This window comes from Mirounga angustirostris, unplaced genomic scaffold, assembly GCF_029215605.1.
Source record: "Mirounga angustirostris isolate CCGP_5_RB_7025 unplaced genomic scaffold, mMirAng1.0.hap1 SCAF_12, whole genome shotgun sequence".
In the NCBI taxonomy this organism is placed as follows: Eukaryota; Metazoa; Chordata; class Mammalia; order Carnivora; family Phocidae; genus Mirounga; species Mirounga angustirostris.
In genome coordinates, this window is record NW_026991720.1 from 51,557,898 (window position 1) to 51,580,364 (window position 22,467).

At 43.6% G+C, this 22,467-nt stretch overlaps 1 protein-coding gene and 1 non-coding gene across 4 annotated transcripts in view; one reads left to right on the forward strand and one right to left on the reverse strand.

Moving 5' to 3' along the window:
• The first annotated feature begins 8,949 nt into the window (after positions 1-8,949).
• The window catches only part of IGF2BP3 (insulin like growth factor 2 mRNA binding protein 3), a 154,647-nt gene continuing 141,129 nt past the window's right edge, over positions 8,950-22,467 (forward strand). For all 3 annotated transcript variants that reach the window (XM_064575168.1, XM_064575169.1, XM_064575170.1), the window contains exons 1-2: positions 8,950-9,489; positions 10,884-10,944. In XM_064575168.1, the coding sequence (XP_064431238.1) occupies positions 9,315-9,489; positions 10,884-10,944 (236 nt within the window). In that variant the 5' untranslated portion in view covers positions 8,950-9,314. The remainder of the gene's footprint in view (positions 9,490-10,883; positions 10,945-22,467) is intronic.
• Positions 21,815-21,918, reverse strand: LOC123836178 (U6 spliceosomal RNA). Its single transcript, XR_006788879.1, has one exon. It is a non-coding gene; the product is annotated as a U6 spliceosomal RNA (small nuclear RNA).

Here is a 22,467-nt window from a genome sequence, read left to right on the forward strand (position 1 = left end):
AATATTTTACACAAATAGTAATAGGAAGGGACTATCATTGGTTGAAACAACATTATTCATTTATAGCCACTAAAAACTTTATTGGTGGTCAGCTCTGAAGCAACATTAGAGTTTAATCCATTTCCTTATCCTTCAATAAATATCAAAAAGGCAGTAAATAACAGGACCCAGCTTTCACTTAAAATCTGAGTTTCCTTTCCACTGTCATTTGGATGACTCCAAATTTAGGTTTCAAAACACATTGTTTCAAAATAGCAAGAGACCATATCTTTGGTTCTTTTTTTTATAGAGACATTTTCTCAAACAATGCTACTTACTTTGATTAAAACAAATTACCAACGTCTGGACCATGTGCACAAATAGAAGTGGTAGAACAATCCAACAGGAAGGATTTGTGGTAACTTCGTATTTTGTAAATAAATTCAAAACCATTTTCAAAATAGGTGATCATGTTATTCTGTAACTTTTTAAATTGATCACATGTATGTTTTATTAATGCCATTGGATATTTTATGGGTATAATAAGTCTTTTACAAATAGAAAACAAGGCACAGAAAGAGAAAAATAAAACACTTTGAATTACTTAATTTCTAAGTTGATGTACTAATAGCATCCTAATTCCAGTTCAGTCTGTTTGTTACTCTTCTCTCCCCAGCTTTAAAAACACCATATTGAAGAATTCTGATGGTGAAGAAAAAAACTTAAAAAAAAAATTGTGCCGACCTTGCCTGTCTTAACCTGCAAACTCAGAATTTGAACACAAGTTCTATCTTGCTTTATTCCTTTACAAATCTCCACAAAAGGCTTCTCAACAGGACTATGTGTGTATATTCTCACATCCAATTGCACACACTGACTGCATTCCATACCCAACAAAACTGCCCTCAACCACATTTGTTGCTGTTGAGGAGAAAGACTAATATTACCTGTAACTCTATTATCTATTTTACTAGATGGAAACACTCAATTTTTTGTTGTTTATTAATATTTAAAACAAAATTCAATTTAATCTGTTTTTAAAAGTTCACAGTTTTGGCTCCAAATTAAAATAAAATTTGAATATAACTATGGTTGCCATGGGTAAGCACCAATAATGCATCACACCAAAATTTTAGATTTTTTAGTTTTTCTATTTGGCTTTTTATGGATGGCCATTCACTTAAATCAAAACCAAAAATGTCTTTTTATTCTTGGTAGTAAAGAACTATAAGAGGAAAGAAATAACTGTTAAGAGATATGATAATAGGATTAAGGAGCAAAATCCAGGCAATTTTCAACAAACGAAAACAAAACATGGCGACATCATTCTGGAGTTAATTGTCCCAGAACAAAATGTTATCAACATAACAGAGACCATACCTATTTCTGATGCAACAGAACTGGTATTTTTTTCTTGTTTTTTTTAATGACCTTTGTTAGTGTCCTTTTATGAATTAGATTTTTAATAGCTGGATTAGAATTAGGATGTGTTAGAATTAGAAGGAAGGATCATATAGTTATGTTAGTTTAATGGAAAATATTCAATATGTTTCCTATTGTTTGTAGGAAATTATACACATTTTAAAAAGTCTTGACTAATATTTTGGGGGGTAAGATATAGTTACTTTTAAATTATTCTCCAAGTCTTGGAGAGTGCTAGGAAAAACATTTTTAGATTACAAATAAGATATGAATAGTTTACAAAGAAAAATAACTTAAAAATAGAAAAGTTACACAATGACTGACACAGGACACCCTCCCTGCCAAAACTAAATAAGGGGAAACTATCAAACAGGTTTAATTATTGATATTAAACCTCAGTTCAAATAAAACTTTGCCTTAGAGAAGGCACCAGCACTGTCATTTTAAAAATAATTGATCAGTAATTTGTCATTTGAGAAAAGCAACAAAAATTACCACCAACTTTTATGTTTTTAAGCAATCTACCACAAAAAAGAGGTAAATATTTCAAAAGAATTGTTAGGCACAAATTCTAGGACAGATCTTTATAGTGTCAATTTTGATAAAGATTTCAGATTTAGTTTAGTTTTCTTTTCTGCTATGTCTTATGTTCTCAGATTCTTATGAACTTCAGCTGAGATGTTTTGAAATAATAATAATCCTCACCTAGCCTGCTGCTTCCATCTTTAAAACTGGGATCATTATACTAAGAGAAGCTCAGGACTAAAATGTAAACTGAACTCAAGGAGGAATGAATTTTAATGAGCCAAAGTGGAAATGGTAATGGTCCACCATTATTCCTGCAAGTAAGGAATTTACAAATATACTCTGCCTTATTAAAATCTAAAAATACACTTTCTTTTTATAGACAGCATGTGGAATTCCTCAATTTGTCACTAAAATCACCTAGGAGCTGATTTGTTTTTATCTACTTATGTCACAAAATCTGCTGTTTCATGAAGGGGACTTTAGTTCCTGAGTTTTTTGTAATGGGATTCTGGAAAAGAAATGGTCAGGAAAAGAAAGGGTCCTAATAAGAAAATAGTACCTTAAAATGTGTCTTTTAAATGCACGTGTTAGAAAATGCTAAAAACTTGCTATGACCTCAGCATGTGCTTTGCTTTCCGATTATCTGAGTGAGGAGAGCAGGTTCTTACTGCTCTTTCCAGTGGGATTTCATGCCTGGATTACTGTCCCATTTTACTCCATTAGGTAATACATTCTCTCTACCACCTTCCTTCCACCTTTAGCAAGGAAACCTGCAGAGTTACAACCAAGAAACAAGTTTAAATGCCCAACTCTTCTCAGCCTCTCCACATCCCTCCCCCCACAGACAAATGCCTATCTTCTTTGTTTTCTGTGGCCCCGTCAGCAAATAGTTATGTACACACACCAATTACCAAAGACTCCACTAAAGGTCTCATTCCTCCCTCCTCCCAGAAGAATAGTAATAATAAATGAATATTTTTAAAGTTTCACTCAAGTGAAGCAATAAAGGATATAACTGCAATAAAAGGAATCATGTTTATCTACTACTTTAACAATCATGTATAAAGTTTACCAGATAGATTAAAATTCGTAATCCTGACTTAGTTGAAAATTTAATGAATCAATTTCTCCCAAACAGAACAAATCTTTTTTTTAAAGAAAAATATTGGTTATATAAATCTGTGAATTTGAGAAAACGTTTGAAAATATCTCAGGTTTTAGAGTTTTGGCTTGTTCAGATTAATTTTGGAACTTTCTTTTTCAATTGAAATTTACTCTAAAAATTCTTTATTTTTTCTACTATATCATTTTCAAAATATAAAAATTACAGATCATGTAAGTCCCAACTTAGAATCACTTTACAAATAATCATCTTCACATTTAAAAATTTTTAGGTGTTTAAGGGTTATCTAAATTATTAACTCTATAATCTTCAGCATTACACTATAAATTTAGTTTCTAAGGTTTAATTTGTTCAACTCTAAATCATTTGTAAGTTACTCTGATGTTTCTGAGAAATAATTTTACACGAAACTTCAAAAATAGGTATTAACCACATTAGTAAAACGTAGTTGGAATATATATACAAAATGTAAACAAAATCTGTATTTAAAAAGTTTTTCCTTACTAATTCAGTCAGTGTTTAAAATGTGTTTTAAAGAGCTGCTCAAATAGCTTTTAGTATTATGGTAGGTGGTAATTTACCTTACTTCAATTAGTTGGCTTTTAGAGATTAAAACGAAAAAACTAAATAGTTTTTCCAAAAGAACTTAGGAGGATGATGTAACATCATTACTAGCTAAGAGTTAACAATATAGAAAAAATTTTGAACTCACAGATTTAAGCCGATTCTCTGAAGGTTTTTTAATATTTACTAGGCAATTTTTGTTTTTAGTGGTTTTTAACCAAACCAGGTATTTTGTCAAGACTTGAAAAATGAACAATATTATCTGTGAACAATTTATTAAGTTGTATTTCTAATTGGTACATTTCATTTTCTTCAGATAATGAAAGAATTTGAGTCTGTTATGAAATTAGATATTCCAAACAAATTTACACTTCCCTCTTTTCTGTTATGGCCAGAGTTCTGATCTTTATTTTTGAGAACAATAGCAATGTATGTATATAAATACAAACCCACCAAAGACACCACTGCCTAGAATACAGCACTACAGCTGTTAGCTTTTTCAGTTAACCAAATTAAATATGGTTATTCGTTTGTTTTGTCCTTTTCCAAGCCAAACTCTTACTTATTTTTTCTCACCGTCTCCACCAAACGTCAGTAAAATTAGAATATTTCAGTTACAGAAATCGCTAATCCTTCAAGGTCGGTCTCGGCTTCTTTGGTCTTAGGGCAGCTTCAACGAAAACGTGGTCTCGGCATAGTTGATTTTACCCGGAATTTTTCGTTTGCTTTTTTTGGAGGGGTTGTTTGGTTTTGCTTAAAACAACCCTGTGGACCACAAAAGGGGGTTAGAAAGGGAGGGGGCAGAATGAGTCGGTTTCTCTGGAAGCCCAGGAAAATTCAGGCATCTGAAACCCTATTTTGTTGTTTTAAATAAAAAGAGGTATAAATTCTAAGATGTTGGAAACGGGCAGGGAAACGATGGGACTCCAGCTGCTGAGCATGGCGCAAACCGAGGACCTCCGGGTGCTGGACGTTGGGGGAAGGGAGGGGACTCTGCGGGCACCACGCGGTCAGCCCAAGGGGCGGGCTCCACACGCACTCCCAACTATTTTCTACCCTTCCTCCCTCTTTCCTCCTTGGGGGTTGGGGCGGGGGGCTCGCAGTTAAAGGGCAGGAAAAACGAGGCGAAGAGAAGAATTCAATCCCACCCCTCAACAACAAAACCAATGAGAGGGAGCAAAGGGTTATTTTCGCGCCACAAAAAATGGAAATCCAGGGGCGGCTCGGGGTCCAATGAATGGAAACCAGCAAACGGCTCCGGCGGCGGTAGCCGACGGTGATAGGCTCCCTCCGTCCACCAATCGGGTGAGAGAAGAAGCTCCCCCCGCCCCCTCCCCAGCCAGGGGCGGTGTCTCTCTCCACGCCGGTTGCTCAACTTGGTCTCCGCGAGTCGGCCCCGCGGAGCGCGAAACCCCGCCCCGGGGCCGCGTTTGCGCGCCGTACGCCCGTCTCGTGGCCCCGCCCCGCCCCGGACTGAGGCGCCTGGCTCAGCCTGCGCTCCTTGCGGTCTTTCTCCGTGGGTACCAAACATCCCCCAGCGCCATGTAGCCCCCTCGCACAGTCGAAATAGGCCTGAAGTGCGGGAGGGTCGCCAAACACACGCTGCCTGGTCCGTCCCCGCCGCCCGCGGGCGGGCGCGCGCTGGAGAAAGAGAACCTCAGGTGGTGCCGTGCGCCGAGGGGAACCGTAGCGGTTCTCCCGACCCCTGCATTTAACTCGTCCACAGCTCCGCGCGGAGGGACAACCTGCGGCCGAGCCAGAAAGCGCCTGTCCCGCGGCCGGGCCAGGACGGCCCGGTGGTCGAGGGCCTCCGAGGCGAGCAAGCGAGGAACGAAGGATCTTCCCCAGTGGGAGCTGCAAGAATCCCGCCCTCTTTTTTCCGGGCAGAACCAGGGGAAAAAGGAAACCACCCCATCTTCTCATCTCCTGGGGCCCTATTTTTGATTTTAAACAAAAATTACTGAAGGCAGATTCCGGAGAGGGCAGAGCCAAGTTACCACTTATCACGCATCTGGTTTCAACAAACGAGTCCAGGAGAGCTGCTGGAAGGAGCAAGAGTATGATAAAAATATCTCCTATGGGGCCCAGGCGTCGCGGCGGGCATTGCGTGCCCACCCGCGGTAAGGACTTCGGCTCTCGGGTGCTCTCAGAAGTGGACGGGGTTTAGGGGTAGCAGCAAGAATGCCCTTTCCTTCGCTTCTACCTGCTCAGCCTTCGCTCATAACCTGTGGATACAGCAACGGTAATCGACCTTCTAAACATAGTTTTTCTTCTTTAATATTACACTGACCAATAAAGAAACATTTTTATTGCCCTCAGGAGATAAGGAGTAGGTGCAGCTGTCCAAAGCGTAAACAGGCTGCAGTGGGTGACACTCAGCAGCATCAGAGCACACACAATGGGTGGGATTCTTTAGTGGGGTTAACATTCATTAGGAGCTGCAACTGCTTCGGGAAGAACTCGGAAGTAGCCCATGTGCACGGTTAATTTCCTGTGAGACTCATGTAAGACTGGAAGTTAGACTGACCTTATATTCATTTTTGAAAATCCACCAAAGATATTTTTGCACTTGGAATGCCAGGAAAAAGACAATTACCCGTGCTCTTTTTACTCAGACAGTGAGTATGTACTTGGCCCTCAAATGGCTGGAAGATTGGAAGTGAGTGGACTGTATCTACCACCCTTTAATGTCTGAGCTTATACAACTCCTGTCTGTTTTTAAGGTCCTAGACGGAGTATCCAGTTTGTTACAATAATACACAGATTAAGTTCACGAGTCCCAGTAACATATTTCATCAAAACAGCACACACTTGTCTTAAATTCCAGGTGTTAGGTGTGTTTGACAGTGACAGACAAGCATTTACGGTCCAGTATTTACGGAAAATAAACAATTTATCCCGTGTTTTAGAAGTAGCTACTTCCTTAGGTCTCAGTTTTAATAAGAGCAAATACAGTGAACAATCCAGAAGGCACCATTCAAGTGACTTTGGAAGCAAGCTGAATATATAAAATTTGTTCTTAATGAAAATTACTAAAAGTTAAATGATCAAAAGACTAATTTTTATAAATTACAGAGTTAGAAAAGCAAATATTACTAAATGAATGAAAAGCACATTTCTCCAAGTAGTTTTGGATTACATGCAACAGGTACATGAAAAATTCATAATTTTTTATATTTACATTTTGAATACCACAAAAGTTACTTGTCTTTTTTAGAACCAAGATTCTTTTTCAAAACATGAAAAGGAAAAATAAGTAAGCTCTTTTTAAAAAGTTACACCTAACCATAAACTTAAAATCTCACCACCCAAATGTTCTTTATAGAGCTCATAATTACTGAACATTACACAAGAGCACATTTGTCTCCTCGATCTCATAAAGTAAAAACATTTCACCAAATTAAATGTCAATGAAAATATTGTGAAAGTGAGTTTACATTTAAAAAGTTGGATTTGCTTAGCAGAAAAAGAAAAACCTGTTAGAACAGTTGCATTTAAAATGGATGATCTGACACCTTCCGGTTCAACACAAAATTATAAAATAAGTTCCTTTTAAAAGATAAAATGTAAATATATCCTGCAATAGTTCCCACATGTAGGAAAAATAATGTCATTCACCTTTTAATTGGAAAATATACACTTTTAAATGCTATATACGGATTTGACAAAGAGAAACGAACTCTATCAATTTTAATTACTGAAAATGTTTCAATGTAAACCGTAATATTTTCTCTATCGCACAATACACTTTCTACTACTAGGAGTACCAGGTCATTAAAGATTCCTGTTTTTATTTCCATGCTACATAGAATTTCATTTACTTTAAAAATAAGCATTTTTTCATCTTTTCCATGGAATACCTGTTAAAAATATGCCACAAGTAACTGATGCAAATGAAGCTTTTGAGTGGAGTACACAATCATTAAACGACACTTGCAGATTTCCACAAGAACCCCAGCACTATGTTCATTTCCGTATTCCTCTTCTCCAGTCTACATTCTGTTGGCCCAGTAAAGGCTTCACCGGGCCCAGACCCTCCCCCACACACCCACCATTGTACTCGTTACATACAGGGGAAATTATGAATGGTTCTCATGGCCGAACGCAGGCAGAAAAGAGGCAGAAAGGGACTCGAACAATTTTTCAAGTGCGAGTATCACCTAGGGGTAACGCAGAACGGTCTTCCTGTTTCAAGAGTCCCAAGTTCTCCAACTAAAATTCTTTAAATAAAAGTACCAGCCTACCCCACTCCTCCTCCTCTGAAAACTACAGGAAGAATTGGTTTCCGTTTAGATACCGACTTTTCCCACTCTGACTTCTCTCCTCCGGCCCCCGAGCTCCGGCCGCCCCCATCCCCACGCCAAATACCTCCGCCCCTGCGCTCCCCTCCCCCACCGGTGGCCAAGCCCGCCCCCGGCCTCATTTATCTCTGAGCCTTTTCTGAATCGGGCAACCAATCGCAAACGCGAAGCCGAGAGCCAACGCGAGCGCAGGCGGAGGAGGTGTCGCCCAGACACCCGCCCAGGACGCCGCGGGCTCCCATCCCCCACCGCCCCTGGCTCGGGGCCGCCCCACTTCCCCGGTGCCAGGGCCCGTGAAGGGTGCGTGGGGTGGGGCGCGTCTGCCCGACTCTCCCGCCCCCTCCCACCCCACCCCCTTGCTGCGTTTCCGCCCCTGCCAGCCCTGGAAACGTGCTTGCGGCTTTGCCGGGGTTACACTTCAAATGTCATCAAAGCCACAAGGCGAGTTCGAAATTGGGACTCTTTGGTTTTGTTAATTACCTATTTTTAAAAATCGAATATTTAAAACTCCGGTAACTAGAGCTGAGAAATTGCCTAGTTAGCACCTCCACCCGTATCTCATTAAAAAAAAAAATCTTCCCTTTTTCCTCCCCTCCCCCTCAGGATCCGCCCCGACCAGATAACCCTTTCTAAACTCTGTTGTGACAATCAGCGCCGCCAGCCGCGCTCCCCTCAGTGCCCCGGCTGAGGCTCCTTTAGTATTTTCCCCCTTCTTCCTCCTCCCGCCTCTCAGGGTCTCTCTCTCAAGCTCATTTCCCCTCCCCCTCTTCCTCCTCTCTCTCGCTCTTTTTTCCCCCCGAAACCCACTCTAATTGAGGCGCTGGGATTCCTCACGTGAGACGTTGATTTGTAGTTTGAACACGTGGCTCATTCAAAAAGCCGGACACTCGGAGCGGATTTTTTCCGCCTCCTGCGCCTTCCTCCCTCCACCCCTTCCCCCTCCACCCCTTCCCCCCTCCCTCCTGCCAGTCACCCTTCTGGGTTTTTTTATGGGGAGGCGGCGCCTGCCCTCACGTAGTGTGATATTTTCACAGTCCGCCGGCCGATGCCAAAGGGGTTGGGGAGGAAGAGACAAAAAGTAGTTCTTCCCCCCTCCTCCTCCTCTCCTTTCTCTCGCTAATCCCGCCTCCTCCTCAGAGTTAGGAAGACTCGTCGATACGTTTGGGTTGCAGCAAGGCTTTTTCTTTTCTTTTTTTTTTAATACCCAGAAAAGGAAAAACAAGAACCTTCGGATTTGATTTTTCGCTCCTCGTTCTTGTCCTTGGTTCTTACTGTGTTTGTGTGTTTTAACGGCGAGAAGACGAGGGGAACAAAACCCGCCGGAGCCCTCCATCACTGTGGGTGGTTTTAATTTTTCGTTTTTCTCCGAATTTTTTAAAAAGCAACCACTCTTCACAATGAACAAACTGTATATCGGAAACCTCAGCGAGAATGCCGTCCCTTCGGACCTGGAAAGTATCTTCAAGGACGCCAAGATCCCGGTGTCGGGACCCTTCCTGGTGAAGACGGGCTACGCGTTCGTGGACTGTCCGGACGACAGCTGGGCCCTCAAGGCCATCGAGGCGCTTTCAGGTGGGCCCGCCCCGGCCCCGCCGGCGCGCCGCCCCAGCCCTGCGCCGCCCGCCGGGGCCTGCCGGGGTCGGGGACCGGGAGCCAGGCCCGCGGCTGCCGCCGGGGCGTCCACGCAGGGCCCCAGGCCCGGGGGAGGGAGGGCGGGGAGGTGGGGCGAGGCCCGGGCGCCCGTACGCGTGAGGTCCGGGGTGCTTTCCTCAGCTAGGGCTCCAACCCGGCCCCCCGCGGCTCCCCTCCTCCCGCCGGGGCTTTGCAGGCGGACGGCGGACGCGCTGTCAGAAAGCCGCGGCGCGGGCTCCGAGGGGAGCGGGGCTGGGGGAGGCGCGACCGCGAGCGCCGGACCCTGAGCGCTCGCCCCGCCCGGGCCCAGGCGCGGGCTCCAGTCTCCGGCACGCCGGGCCTTAGGGGCCGAGCGCGCTCGCCCGCTTTTCTCTCCCTCCCTCCTTCCTTCCTTCCTCTGTCTGCACGTTATTTATGGTGTTGGTTTCGCAGTTCCCCCGGCTCGCCCCAGACCCCAGGCGTGGGAGAATGCAAATGGCCTCGACCCTGCTGCGGAGTGAGGCCTCGGGCTGGTGCCTAGCACAGGCGGCCCGGCGCTTCCTCTAGATCCTGCGGGACGCAGGCTAGTGCGACCTGGGTGCCACGCTCCACCTCCCCCGCGTCCGACGAGCCAGAGGGGCAGGTGGGCGAGAGCGGCTAGGGGTCGCTGGCAAGGGAGCCCCAGCCGCCGCGCCGGGCCCCCCGTCGCTCTCCTCGTCCCGGCCGCGGCCTCCGGGGGTGGTGGGGCAAGCTCGAGTGCCGGCCCCCCACCCCACCCCCGGAGCCCGTGTGGCGGGCGCCGCGCAGTCCTTCGCGCCTTGTTCGTTCTGTGCTGAGATGCCTGTCTGGCCGTGCACTCGGTCTGTGCCGACCCTGCCGTTCTCGAACCTCTCCAGCTACTCCCGTTTCTGGAGGGCCTGGGCTTGAAGCCGGGAGAAGGGCTCAGCGTCCCCTCCCGAATAAAAGCCAGCGTAGCCCACTCCGCAGAGTTTGTCTTGTGCGAGTGCCCGGGGAGGTGGGCGGAAGGGCCGCGTCAGTCCTGCGGCTGTCGTGGAGTTGGGCGACCCCTGAGGTGGGCGTTGGAGGCCTGGGGTAGACTGTTACCCAAGTAGTGGGCCAGCGAATGGGCGCTCCTCCCCACCCATCTGTAAGTTCTAGTCAGCCCTGAGGGGTCAGATTTCCCCCGCGCGTGGCCGGGCTTCCCTCCCGGCCTTGAGACAGCTCCGGGTGCCTTGGCTGGGGGTGGGGGGTGTCTCAGGAAGTCACTTGTGTCACCACTTGGGCTCTGCGGGTCCTTCGTGCGGGAAGAGCCGCTAAACCCGGCCAACGGTCTTGCACCTCTTGTGTGTCCGCAGGTAAAGTGGAACTGCACGGGAAATTAATGGAAGTCGAGCACTCTGTCCCAAAAAGACAAAGGTGAGCTTATTTATCCCATTTTCATTAATTCTGTTCTCCCTTGTTGGGAGGAAAGACTCAACACAGCTGAAAACAACTTCTCTGACGCTTTTTGGATTGCTGTATGCTGTATGGCTTGGCTTTTCCGTCTTTTATTCCTTGCATTTAAGTTTATGGCAGGTGTGTGTGCGTGCGCTGGTAAGGAATAAAGGTCTTGTCCGTCGCTCCTGCCAGTGGATTATTGGTATAGAAGTCTCTCAAGGAAGCTCTCACAGCTGTATGTTCTCCAAGTTGCTATAATAGGAAATCAAAGTCTTGAAGGGCAGTTTTGGGATCTGTAAGAATTAGGAAGCAGTGGGTGACCCTCCCCCACTCCCCACCTATAAGTACGGGATAGAGGAAAGCAGGTGCAGACACGCGTGGGTATGGAGTGTCTTTCCTTCTCTGTCCCGAGTTGGCGGCGATGAGTCTGAGAGGCCTGGGAGGCCGTCTGTGTATCTGAGAAGAGAGGAATTTGCTGATTGGAACACGTGAGTGAACGCCTGGGCTTCTCCTGCCCAGAAGCGCCTTTCAGTCACTTAAGAGTTACACAGGTTGCTGCAAACCAGCCTTTGTCTTCCACCCCCTCCCTCCCCCCCCCGCCCCGCGTCCCCCACCCCGCCAATATTTTTGCTTACAAATAACCACCAAGAGGTCGTGAAGATTAAAGATTTGTACTAAAGCAAGGGAATTGCACTTTTTGGAGAGCAAGTGTAGTGTGTCACTTTACAGAATGTTTGCAGACTGTTTTAACCTCTGGTGTATTGTGAAGAAATGGCTCCTTCAAGAGCAGGCCAGATCCCCGCTCTGTAACTAACTGGAAAGGCGCTGCTCCCTTACTGTGGTGCTAGGTTTAGTTTGTGCTTTTCTGGGTTGTGCCAGGTGGGGTTAGGATTTCTTTCTGCCTTTCTCTCTTCCCATCCCCCCACTCCTAACTTGGGCTAAGAATAAGCTGAAAGTTAATCTAAACTAGGGCTGTATGTGTCTGGTTAGGTATTGGTGAGTGGTGTGTTAGAGGGCAGGAGAGGTTTGCTATGCATTTCCCTGGTGCTCTGCAGAGAGGTGGCTACACGAAGTGTCACCATGTGCCTATTTCTATACTGAGCTCCCTTTCAGGTAAAGCGTTTTCACAAACCTTGTTTTTGTTAGAGAGCTGGATTTTTGTGGATTTCTCTTGTTCATGTACTTAATTTTTATTAGGATAGTTGAAAAAGGATTTGTGTGATGAGATAGATTTAGTTCTAGTTGGGAATTTTGGTGAGGTCAAGTTATTTTACATAGTAGAAGGGGATTATTTTTTTGAGAGCTTCTAAAATAATAGAACATGTACTGAAAGGTATCTAAACTGATCTCTGTTTAATAGGAAGTGAAAAATTGAGGGAAAAGGCACATCTTAAACATTTAAAGGCATAGTCTGAATTGTATAACTAGGGTGGGGAAAATGTAGGTGCATTCTGCAAATTCTTATTGGCTTCATGTTTAGCCCGTGTGTCCTAATTTTCTTCAAATGTTGGATAAAAAAGAGGCAAATGGTTGTGTCAAAGGACTGGCATTTTAACATTTGAGAGTTTCTAAAGTTAAACATTAAATGTCTGGCATTTTTCAGATACAATTTATGGACCTGCATGGAAATGTAGATTATTTTGCTTTGCTTTCCTGATTTTGTTTTCCATCCTGGTGTGAATTTCCCCCCATGTGTAGGGAATGAAATTAAACACATCTGGTAACAGACTGTTTTACTCTTAAAGGCTTTTGCCCAACCTAAAAACATACTAACTTGTTACTTTATAACGAACAGGAGTTTGTTTTAGGAAAGCATATAAGGTATGATGCCACCAGGGGCAGCAGATATTTATCAGTGGAAGCTTTTTCATTTTAACAATGTAGATTAAAATTTCAGGCTGATTTCGCTTACATTAAAATGCTCAGGATTTTAAATGAGATATTATTAGCAAATAGAATGAGGATATTGGAGACAACTTTTTTTTTTAAAGATTTTATTTATTTTGACACAGAGACACAGAGAGGGAACACAAGCAGGGGGGAGTGGGAGAGGGAGAAGCAGGCTTCCTGTGGAGCAGGGAGCCCGATGTGGGGCTCAATCCCAGGACACTGGGATCATGACCTGAGGCGAAGGCAGATGTTTAACGACTGAGCCACCCAGGCGCCCCTGGGACAACTTTCTACCTATAGGGAGAACAATTAAGTAAGTCATTTTCTAGGATTGAAATGGCAAAAAAGAAAAGTAGAGGTTTCTTTTCTCTGCCCAGGGAAATTTGCTAGAAATCTAATTATAATACAGTTTTGTTTTAACTGAAGGTTGGAACTGTGATGCAGTTTCCCTTATCTGGACTGTTACACTGTCTGAATAGGCTTTGGGAGGGGGCTGAGAAGACACGTTGGTGGATCCATGCCTAGCTCCTATAGATAGGTCAAGAAGTGGCATTGGTGGGGCGCCTGGGTGGCTCAGTCGTGAAGCGTCTGCCTTCGGCTCAGGTCATGATCCCACGGTCCTGGGATGGAGCCCCGCATTGGGCTCCCTGCTCCGTGGGAAGCCTGCTTCTCCCTCTCCCACTCCCCCTGCTTGTGTTTCCTCTCTCACCATGTCTCTGTCAAATAAAATCTTAAAAAAAAAAAAAGTGGTATTGGTGACAGTTGGTATTGGTGAATGCTGGCAGACCAGTCTTTACCAAGTGAGCCTGCTGGACTTCTGCATGGAGTTTTTTGTGCTTAGCAGTCATTGCATTCCATCCCATCATCATGTGGGCATCTGAGGCAGGCACACCCACATGTGCAGCAGTGACCTTTATACCTGCTGTGCAAGGCATGTTGGGAGCCTGGTGCTGAAGAATGCTTATGGCAGCACTCTGAGATGGATGAATGGGCTTGCAGCAACTAAATAGGGGAGCAGGCCCAGGAGGCGATTTGATGGCCCAACTGTGACTGGGAGCTGAGCTGGGCACAGAACCTTTCAGGAAGGGGCACTGTGGAGTTTGGTTCTGACCAAGCTTGGCTCTTGATTGCCGAAGTCTCAGGGGAATGTGGAAGGAATGTTGCTTTTCTGCATTCAGGTACCCCTCAGTTGGGGAAGATGATAGCACTATTTTACAGAGCTTGAGATCCCCTGGGTCCAGAATGAAGAGAAGATTGTGTTGAATATCTGTGATAGTGTTGCGCTTTCTGTTCGAAGGTAAAGGATACAGCACATGAATACTTGGCTTCACTCTGAAGTATAAGCTTGAACACTCACCCCACTCCCCACCCTGCCTTGGGGGCAAGGGTGGCTGTGAAAATTGTTGTGACTTTAGAAGACTGTAGCTCAGTTTGATTGGAAGAGCCACTGGTATCTTGTGGGACTGCATATGTGCCCCTATGTGATTATGTAAATAGGACCGATTTCCTTTTTTGTTATGTTGTGGGCTGTTGGGCACGGGAGAGGGAATGGGAAAGTCGCTGACACTGGGGAACTGACAGGATGGTGGTTTTAGTTTGTTTTCCATGACTTTTTTAAGTTATGAAAAATTTTCACATTTTTGGTTTTTTATGGCTTAAACTTGCTCATGATTTAGCTGTCAGCATTGATTAAGATTATATGAAGCCAAAATATATTTCAGTGAAGGATAAACAAAATGGTAGGATATTGTAGTTAAATATTTTTCCAGGAAGGATCCATTAAAACTGACTGGTGTCTGAGCTCACATGATTTTGTTCTTTGTTTCCTTAAAAAAAGAAAATTAAGTGAACAACTTATTTCTATATTAGAATCTTGTGTTTAGTATGTAAATTAGGTAGACATAGCATGTATAAAAGTTATTGGGGTTTTAAATGTATCTTACTCTATTTATTTATTTATTTATTTATTTATTTATTAAAAGATTGTATTTGTTTGACAGAGACACAGCGAGAGCGGGAACACAAGCAGGGGGAGTGGGAAAGGGAGAAGTAGGTTTCCCGCCAAGCAGGGAGCCTGACGTGGGGCTCGATCCTGGGACTCTGGGATCATGACCTGAGCTGAAGGCAGACGCTTAATGACTGAGCCACCGAGGCACCCCTGTATCTTACTTTAAATGTCTATTTAAAAGTGCTGCATTTTAACAGCTGTATGTATGGAATAGCATGGTGCCATAACCAGCAATTTGTCCATTAGCCAGGGCATATGATCCTGTTGTCTCAGGCCAATAAAAGCTGTTTTTGATGCTGAAGATCTAAACATAGGCACGAATAGCTGTGCTGCTCCTTGCTTATCAGTTTGGGACAGGTGAATCTTGTGAATTGGAGAGGTTTCTCACACATACAGAGACTTGAGGTTCTGACTGTTAGGAAACTTTCATGGCTGGTAAAGAATCATAAGCAGTGTCTTTGGAGTGCTCAGTTTAAGGTCAGTAATGCATGACTGCTTAAGTGTAGCCAACAAGATTTTTTTTGATTTCATGTTTTCTTAGTACAGCTTGAGAAAGAGTAAAAGATTTCTTAACTTCGGCGTTATTAGAATTAAAAAAAAAATATATATATATATAAATGAACGTTGATGAGTCGCTTCTGTGGGGCTGTCCACAGTAACAAGGAAGACCTTATGGAAACATGATATGTGCCTTGAGCCAGTGGGAATTGAGAATCTTGGCTTCTGTTTCTGGCTTTCCTTTTGATTTGTGTGATCACTTACATTCTCTGTTCATGCCAGATGCCACTATAATAAACTAATGGGGCATATTTTGTTCTGAGTTTTGCCATTCTGCTTGAAATGAGTTACCAGCTAAGGCTTAAAAATACCTTTTGGAATGAGACGTAGGGTCTTCCCTGTACAAAACTTGTATTTTCTGCAGTATGGCAGCTCAGTTGCTTTTGCACGTGTACCTTTTTCGGGCAGTCAGCAAGAGGGAAATGATCTTTGTTGTACTTTGAAACCCTTTTATGAGTCATACCATTGCAGTTAATGTGTTGTCATATAGGTGTTGGATTTTCTATTAAAGTGAAGCTGTCGAGCCACCTGGATGTATATATTTAAAGCAGCTCTATTTTAATTGTCTTCAGTGCCTCAGATGTCAACTTTCCTAGCAGTAACTAATTTTTGACTTATATGATTTATCCATTTATTGTAGATTTATTTATCCACCAACTTTGGTGGTTGGTTTGCTCTGGGAGGATGGAGAACAGCTGTGCTATTCTTAGCCAAGTTTCCTTTATTGACTGTTGCCTCTGATTCCAGCTTCTAGAGTCACAAGACAGGAGGTGGCAGTGTGGTAGCGGTGACCAACGGATGGGATGGGTGTTTTTAGTTAGGAACTCTGCCCTGTAAATCTGATGTTTAAAAAACTGGCTTGGTCTTGCAGGGTTTTGCTTGAAAGCTGGTTGCAAATGCAATTTTCAGTGCTCCATTAAAACTGAGGGTGTGGGGCGCCTGGGTGGCTCAGTCACTAAGCATCTGCCTTCGGCCCGGGTCATGGTCCTGGGATCGAGCCCCGCATCGGGCTGCCTGCTCCACGGGAAGCCTGCTTCTCTCTCTCTCACTCCCCCTGCTTGTGGTCCCTCTCTGTCTCTCTGTCAAAAGAAAAAAAAAAAAAAATCTTAAAAAAAAAATAAAACTGAAGGTGTAATTTATCATGGTCTGAAATTGCTGTATTGGCTGTATTTGGCAAGTATTGGTAAATAAAACACAGTTATAAATATTAATATAGTATGCGGATTTTGTTGCCCTGAAGGGGAATACATAGTACATAAATTATGCATTTTAGAGGAATTATCCCGAGGCCATTTAACTTGATTAGAAAGTAGTTTGAAATTATTATAGATGTATTCTTTGAGGAATCTAGTGGAACTGTAATTTTTTTTTGTTTGGTTTTTAAAGATTTTATTAAGTAATCCCAGCGTGGGGCTCAGACTCACAACTCTGAGATCAAGAGTTTCATGCTCCACTAGCTGAGCCAGCCAGGCTCCCCCACGTGGAGCTGTAAGTTGAGAGAGCTCGAAGTCTTTAGAATAGCTGGCATTATCACTTAGTTGTTTAGAAGTTGAGTGCATTGCTAACATGGTGTTTCAGTTATCTCTTGCTTCATAATAAACTACCCCAAAACCTAGTCGCTCAAAACAACTTATTCCTCATGATTCTGTGGGTCTGCTTGGTGTGGTTGGTTCTGTTCCACATGTTGTCATTCTGGGTCCTTTGCTGAGCTGGTCTAAAAGGTCCAAGAAGGCTTCATTCACATGGCTGGCCTCTTCATGCTGGTCCACATGACTTTTCTCCACATGGTATCTCAGTGCTCTGTAGTAGCCCTTGGCTACCAAGTGAGAGTAAGTAGAAGTGGATAGACCTCTTAAAGGCTAGGCCCAGAATTGGCACATTATCCTATGCATTCTGTCGATCAGGGCAAGTCACAAGGCCAGCACAGATCTCTTGATGGTAGAGTGGCATGAATGTACAGAGAGGAAGGAATTGGTAGTGACCATCTTTGTAGATTCTCTTCCATAAATTGAAGGAGGGGAGGAGTAGTTCTTCAAAGTGATTGAAACCTAAAATATCTGAAAGCTACATTTCCTCTACCAGGAAGGTAGAGGAAAGCAAGCAGAGTGATCTGCTTCTGGGAGACTCATGAAAAAAGCCCGTGGATAAGGAAGGTGTAGTCAACTGGATGAAATACCCCTGAAAGTTTGTGATTTAGATGGATGAATGTGAGTGGGGATGGTGGTAGGTCCCAGCCTTTTGGCTGGGCAGTAGATAGATGGAGAGTGATGAATTTTGGAACAACCTGGAATAAAGCCTTTCTTTCAGAATTCATTTATTAGTATCTAATCTTTTTTTCTTTCCAGAAATATCTCTGAGCATGTTCTATTTATAACCTGCTAGAGATGGAAGAGTCCTAAGTTGAGTAGAGCCTCTTGCCACTGGACAAGACTTCTTTGTTTCAGTTGACCCACTCTGGCATCTGTTTCAACACTTCTGGTGACTGAGCCTACTTTCTAGATTACCCATTCTACTTTTTATTATACATTGGGAAAATCCTTTGAAGCTGTCTTAGGTTTCAAGGCAGTGTAGACCCAGGTCCAGTGCTTCTCTCTGGTTATCTAAAGACTTGATTTGGGGTGCCTGGGTGGCTCAGTCCCTAAGCATCTGCCTTTGGCTCAGGTCGTGATCCCATGGTCCTGGGATCAAGCCCCGCGTTGGGCTCCCTGCTCCGCAGCAGGCGTACTTCTCCCTCTCCCACTCCCCCTGCTTGTGTTCCCTCTCTCGCTGTCTCTCTCTCTGTCAAATAAATAAATAAAATCTTTAAAAAAAAAAAAAAAGACTTGATTTGAGGGGCGCCTCGGTGGCTCAGTCAGTTAAGCGTCTACCTTTGGCTTGGGTCATGATCCTGGGGACCTGGGATCAAGTCCCACATTGGACTCCCTGCTCAGCAGGGAACCTGCTGCTCCCCTCTGCTTGTGCACTCTCTCTCAAAAAAAAGGGGGGAGGGCGCCTGGGTGGCTCAGTCAGTTAAGCGTCTGCCTTTGGTTCAGGTCATGATCCCGGGTCCTGGGTTGGAGTCCTGCCTTGGGCTCCCTGCTCACTGGGGAGTCTGCTTTTCCCTCCCCGCTGCTTGTGCTTGCTTGCTTGCTCTCTCTCAAATAAATAAAATATTTATTTTATTTATTGTTTTAAAGATTTTATTTGACACAGAGAGACAGTGAGAGAGGGAACACAGGGGGAGTGAGAGAGGGAGAAGCAGGCTTCCTGTGGAGCAGGGAGCCCGAGGTGGGGCTCGATCCCAGGACTCTGGGATCATGACCTGAGCCGAAGGCAACGACTGAGCCACCCAGGCGCCCCTAAGTAAAATATTTAAAACAACAACAACAACAACAAAGACTTGATTTGAGTATGTTAACTAACTGGAATTAAAAACTTAAAGACTTCATTTGACAAGCAAGATTGGAACTATTGTCCAAAACATTTGTGGATATCATGGGCTAAGTTTAAAATACTTCAATCACTTTGTTATTTTAGGATCCTGGAATAAGTAAAGCATTCCTTCCATTTTATTCATAAAAATTTAGCTATAAGAAATACAAGAAACCTTTTGTAAGTACACTAAATTCTCTCATTTTTGCATATTTAAAAATCTGGTCCTTGGTAAAGTAGCTTTCTCCTCAAATTATAATCCTGGTTTTGGCCTCCATAGTCACCAAAACTAGGTGATGTGTTCGATCGGTTGATTGGAGACTGATGACTGGATCTCAGTGTATGTGGGGCGCCTGGGTGGCTTATTCGTTAGGCATCTGCCTTCAGCTCTGGTCATGGTCCCAGGATCCTGGGTCCCAGGTGCAGCGGGAAGCCTGCTTCTCCCTCTCCCACTCCCCTGCTTGTGTTCCCTCTCTTGCCGTGTGTCTCTCTCTCTCAAATAAAATCTTTAGGAAAAAAAGACTTGGTTTATGCAAATCCTCTGATTAGTCGAGTACTACTTTCAGAATGTGTTAAATATCTCCTATTTAAAGAAAAGAAAACCAGTAAAAATGAGATAGCGTAATAGATTTTAGTGGCATTAGTAGTTCTACCAAAGGGTTCTCCATAAAGGCCTGAGAGAAGTGACTTGCCCAGGGCACTGCAGGTAATTAGTGGAACCCATTTTCCCCTTCCTTTGACTCTGCCCTGCCTTCGTTCCTCTCATTTAAGTTGTCAAATCCTGAAAGTCGCTTACACAGCAGCCTGATCATGTTTGCAGTGGCAAGTTGGAGCAGAGATGTCCTGTTTCGTGCTTTCTCTGAAGAAAAAAAATCTTGTTTGGCTTCTTTGAAGGTTGATTTATTGTCCTCCGGTAGGAAAAAGACGAGTACAGATAGCCTGGAATCTGGGGCTTACTATAGAATAAAAATATCTGGACATCCTGTTTTAAGATGGAAAGGGGAACGGCTTCCTACTTGAAGGTATTTTTTTTTAGCAGCTTCATATTAATATAAATGAATTGTAGAAAAGCTGGAGGGGGGCCTAAGGAGGTAGGAGAGTAGAACAGAGGGCACGAGGAAGTAGATGCCATGGCTTTATCTCAGGCATGTGATTGTGACTCACGGGATATGTTTTAGATTGCAAAAGAGGTAGAAGTGTTCGGAGTGGAGTCCACGGTGCCTGCTTGTCCCAGCTCCTTAGCAAGTTTAGTAGGATCCGGGCTTGCAGAAGGAACGCTTTTAAACTTGGAATATTGTTAAGGATTGGGAGAGAATAGGAGGGAGAAATTGTGCTGGAACTTCTTTTTTTTTTTTTTTTAAGATTTTATTTAGTTATTTGACGGAGACACAGTGAGAGAGGGAACACAAGCAGGGGGAAGTGGGAGAGGGAGAAGCAGGCCTCCTGCCAAGCCGGGAGACCAATGTGGGGCTCGATCCCAGGACCCTGGGATCAGGACCTGAGCCGAAGGCAGCCGCTTAATGACTGAGCCACCCAGGCCTGTGCTGGAACTTCTTGATGAGGAGCTCTGATGCTTGTGCTATGGGCCCTTGTTGAACTGAAGGGTATTGCCAGAAGAATGTGGGATATGAGGTCTGAGATCTGGGTTGAATCCCAGCTCCATTTTCTAAATGCATGGAAATTGAGGTCTGGGGAGGTTAGAATGGTAAATAATGCCTGATAGGATCCTGGGGACAACGTGTGTCAAGCATCACTACGGTACTTTTCCGTAGTAACTTCAGTGGCCGCTGTTGTCTTTTTGCCCTTGAGATTTAAGTATGACGGCTGGATGTAGATTATATTTGATGATAAGAGAAATATGGAAAACTTTTGTTCTGGTTCTGGATGTGGACTCCTGTAGGTAGAAATCTGGGTGGTGTGTTTTTATTTTCATTGAGCTTGTAATAACTTTTTACAAAATACGGTATAGCCTATATACAATAGAGTATATAAATATTAAACAACTTGAATTTTTATGTATGTGTGCATTCAGATTAATTCAAAACACAAATAAAATGTGAAAAACTTGCTTTTTATTCCTCTTTATGTATTTCCCTGGTCTTATACCTGGTAATTTGGTATATTCCAGAAATTCTTCTATGCATGTATCAATAAACTTTTTTTTTTTAAGATTTTATTTGATTTTATTTTTATTTATTTTTTAAAAAGATTTTATTTATTTGACAGAGATAGCGAGAGCAGGAACACAAATGGGGAATGGGAGAGGGAGAAGCAGGCCTCCTGCCGAGCAGGGAGCCTGATGTGGGGACTGGATCCCAGGATCCTGGGATCATGACCTGAGCCGAAGGCAGATGCTTAACTGACCCACCCAGGTGCCCCTCAATAAACATTTTTTAAATTTAATAATCAAATTATATTGTTTATAATTTGTGTTTTTACTGAATAATGTATCCTGAAGAATCTTCAGTGTAGGTACAAACAGCTCATTTTTTAAAAACTCACCCTATTGTTCAACATAGGTGTACAGCAGTTTAACCATTCTTTTCATAGTAGTTGCACTTGAGTGTATTTTAATGTCATAAGACTCTTGGTTGAGGGCAGCTGGGTGGCTCAGTCGGTTAAGCGGCTGCCTTTGGCTCAGGTCATGATCCCAGGATCCTAGGATTGAGCCCCGCATCGGGCTCCTTGCTCAACAGGGAGCCTGCTTCTCCCCTGCCTGCCATTCCCCCTGCTTGTGCTTGCTCTCTGTGTCTCTCTCGCTTGCTCTCTCTGTGTCAAAAAAAAAAACTTAAAAAAAAAAAAAAAAAAAAAACCCTTGGTTGGATATTTTTATAAGGTAAATTCTTAGATTGGGAATTGCTATGTCAGAAGACACGCACATTTAAATTTGTAAGTGCTCTGCCAAAAACACTTAACTTATATTGACATGGTTAGTTGTAAGACAACCAAGAGAGCAGTTTTCTTTTTCTGCTTTTTTTTTCTTTTAATATGGAACTCTTTATGAATTTATGTGTCATCCGTATGCAGGGGCCATACTAATCTCCGTATTGTTCCAGTTTTAATGTACGTGCTGCCAAAATGAGCTCAAGAGAGCCATTTTCAATGAAGTATACAGTAAGACAGTTCGGTTAAAAACTGTCTTTTCAAGCATGGAGGACTGTATGAATCTAGGAATAGCCTTATTCTTTATACCATGGATATGGCTGACAAGTCTAGTCCTTATTCCTTTGTGCCTTTTGTATGTAAAAATTAAGTTAAAAACTATGACGATTAAGTTCTGACAACTTGTAGCTCGAATACATAAGGTTTATGTTCTCCTGTTCTTAGCACCTTAGCACCTTGAAGTTTGGATTTTACCTCAGGGACTAATAATTTCTTGCAGTGAGAACTTTACTAAGTCATATTTTGAGGAAAAATTTCCTTTAAAAATTAGTTTCCAAAACAGAGTGCTCCTCAGCTTCCCACTCTAGCTGGGCAGATGATGATTGGGGAGCTTAATTAAAAGCACCTGTGATTCCAGTTATGGAATAAGTCGTGGGGATGAAAGGAGGTCATAGGGAGTATAGTCCATGGTATTCTAATAGCCTTATGTGGTGAGAGATGATGGCTACACTTGTGAGCAGAGTGTAACACAC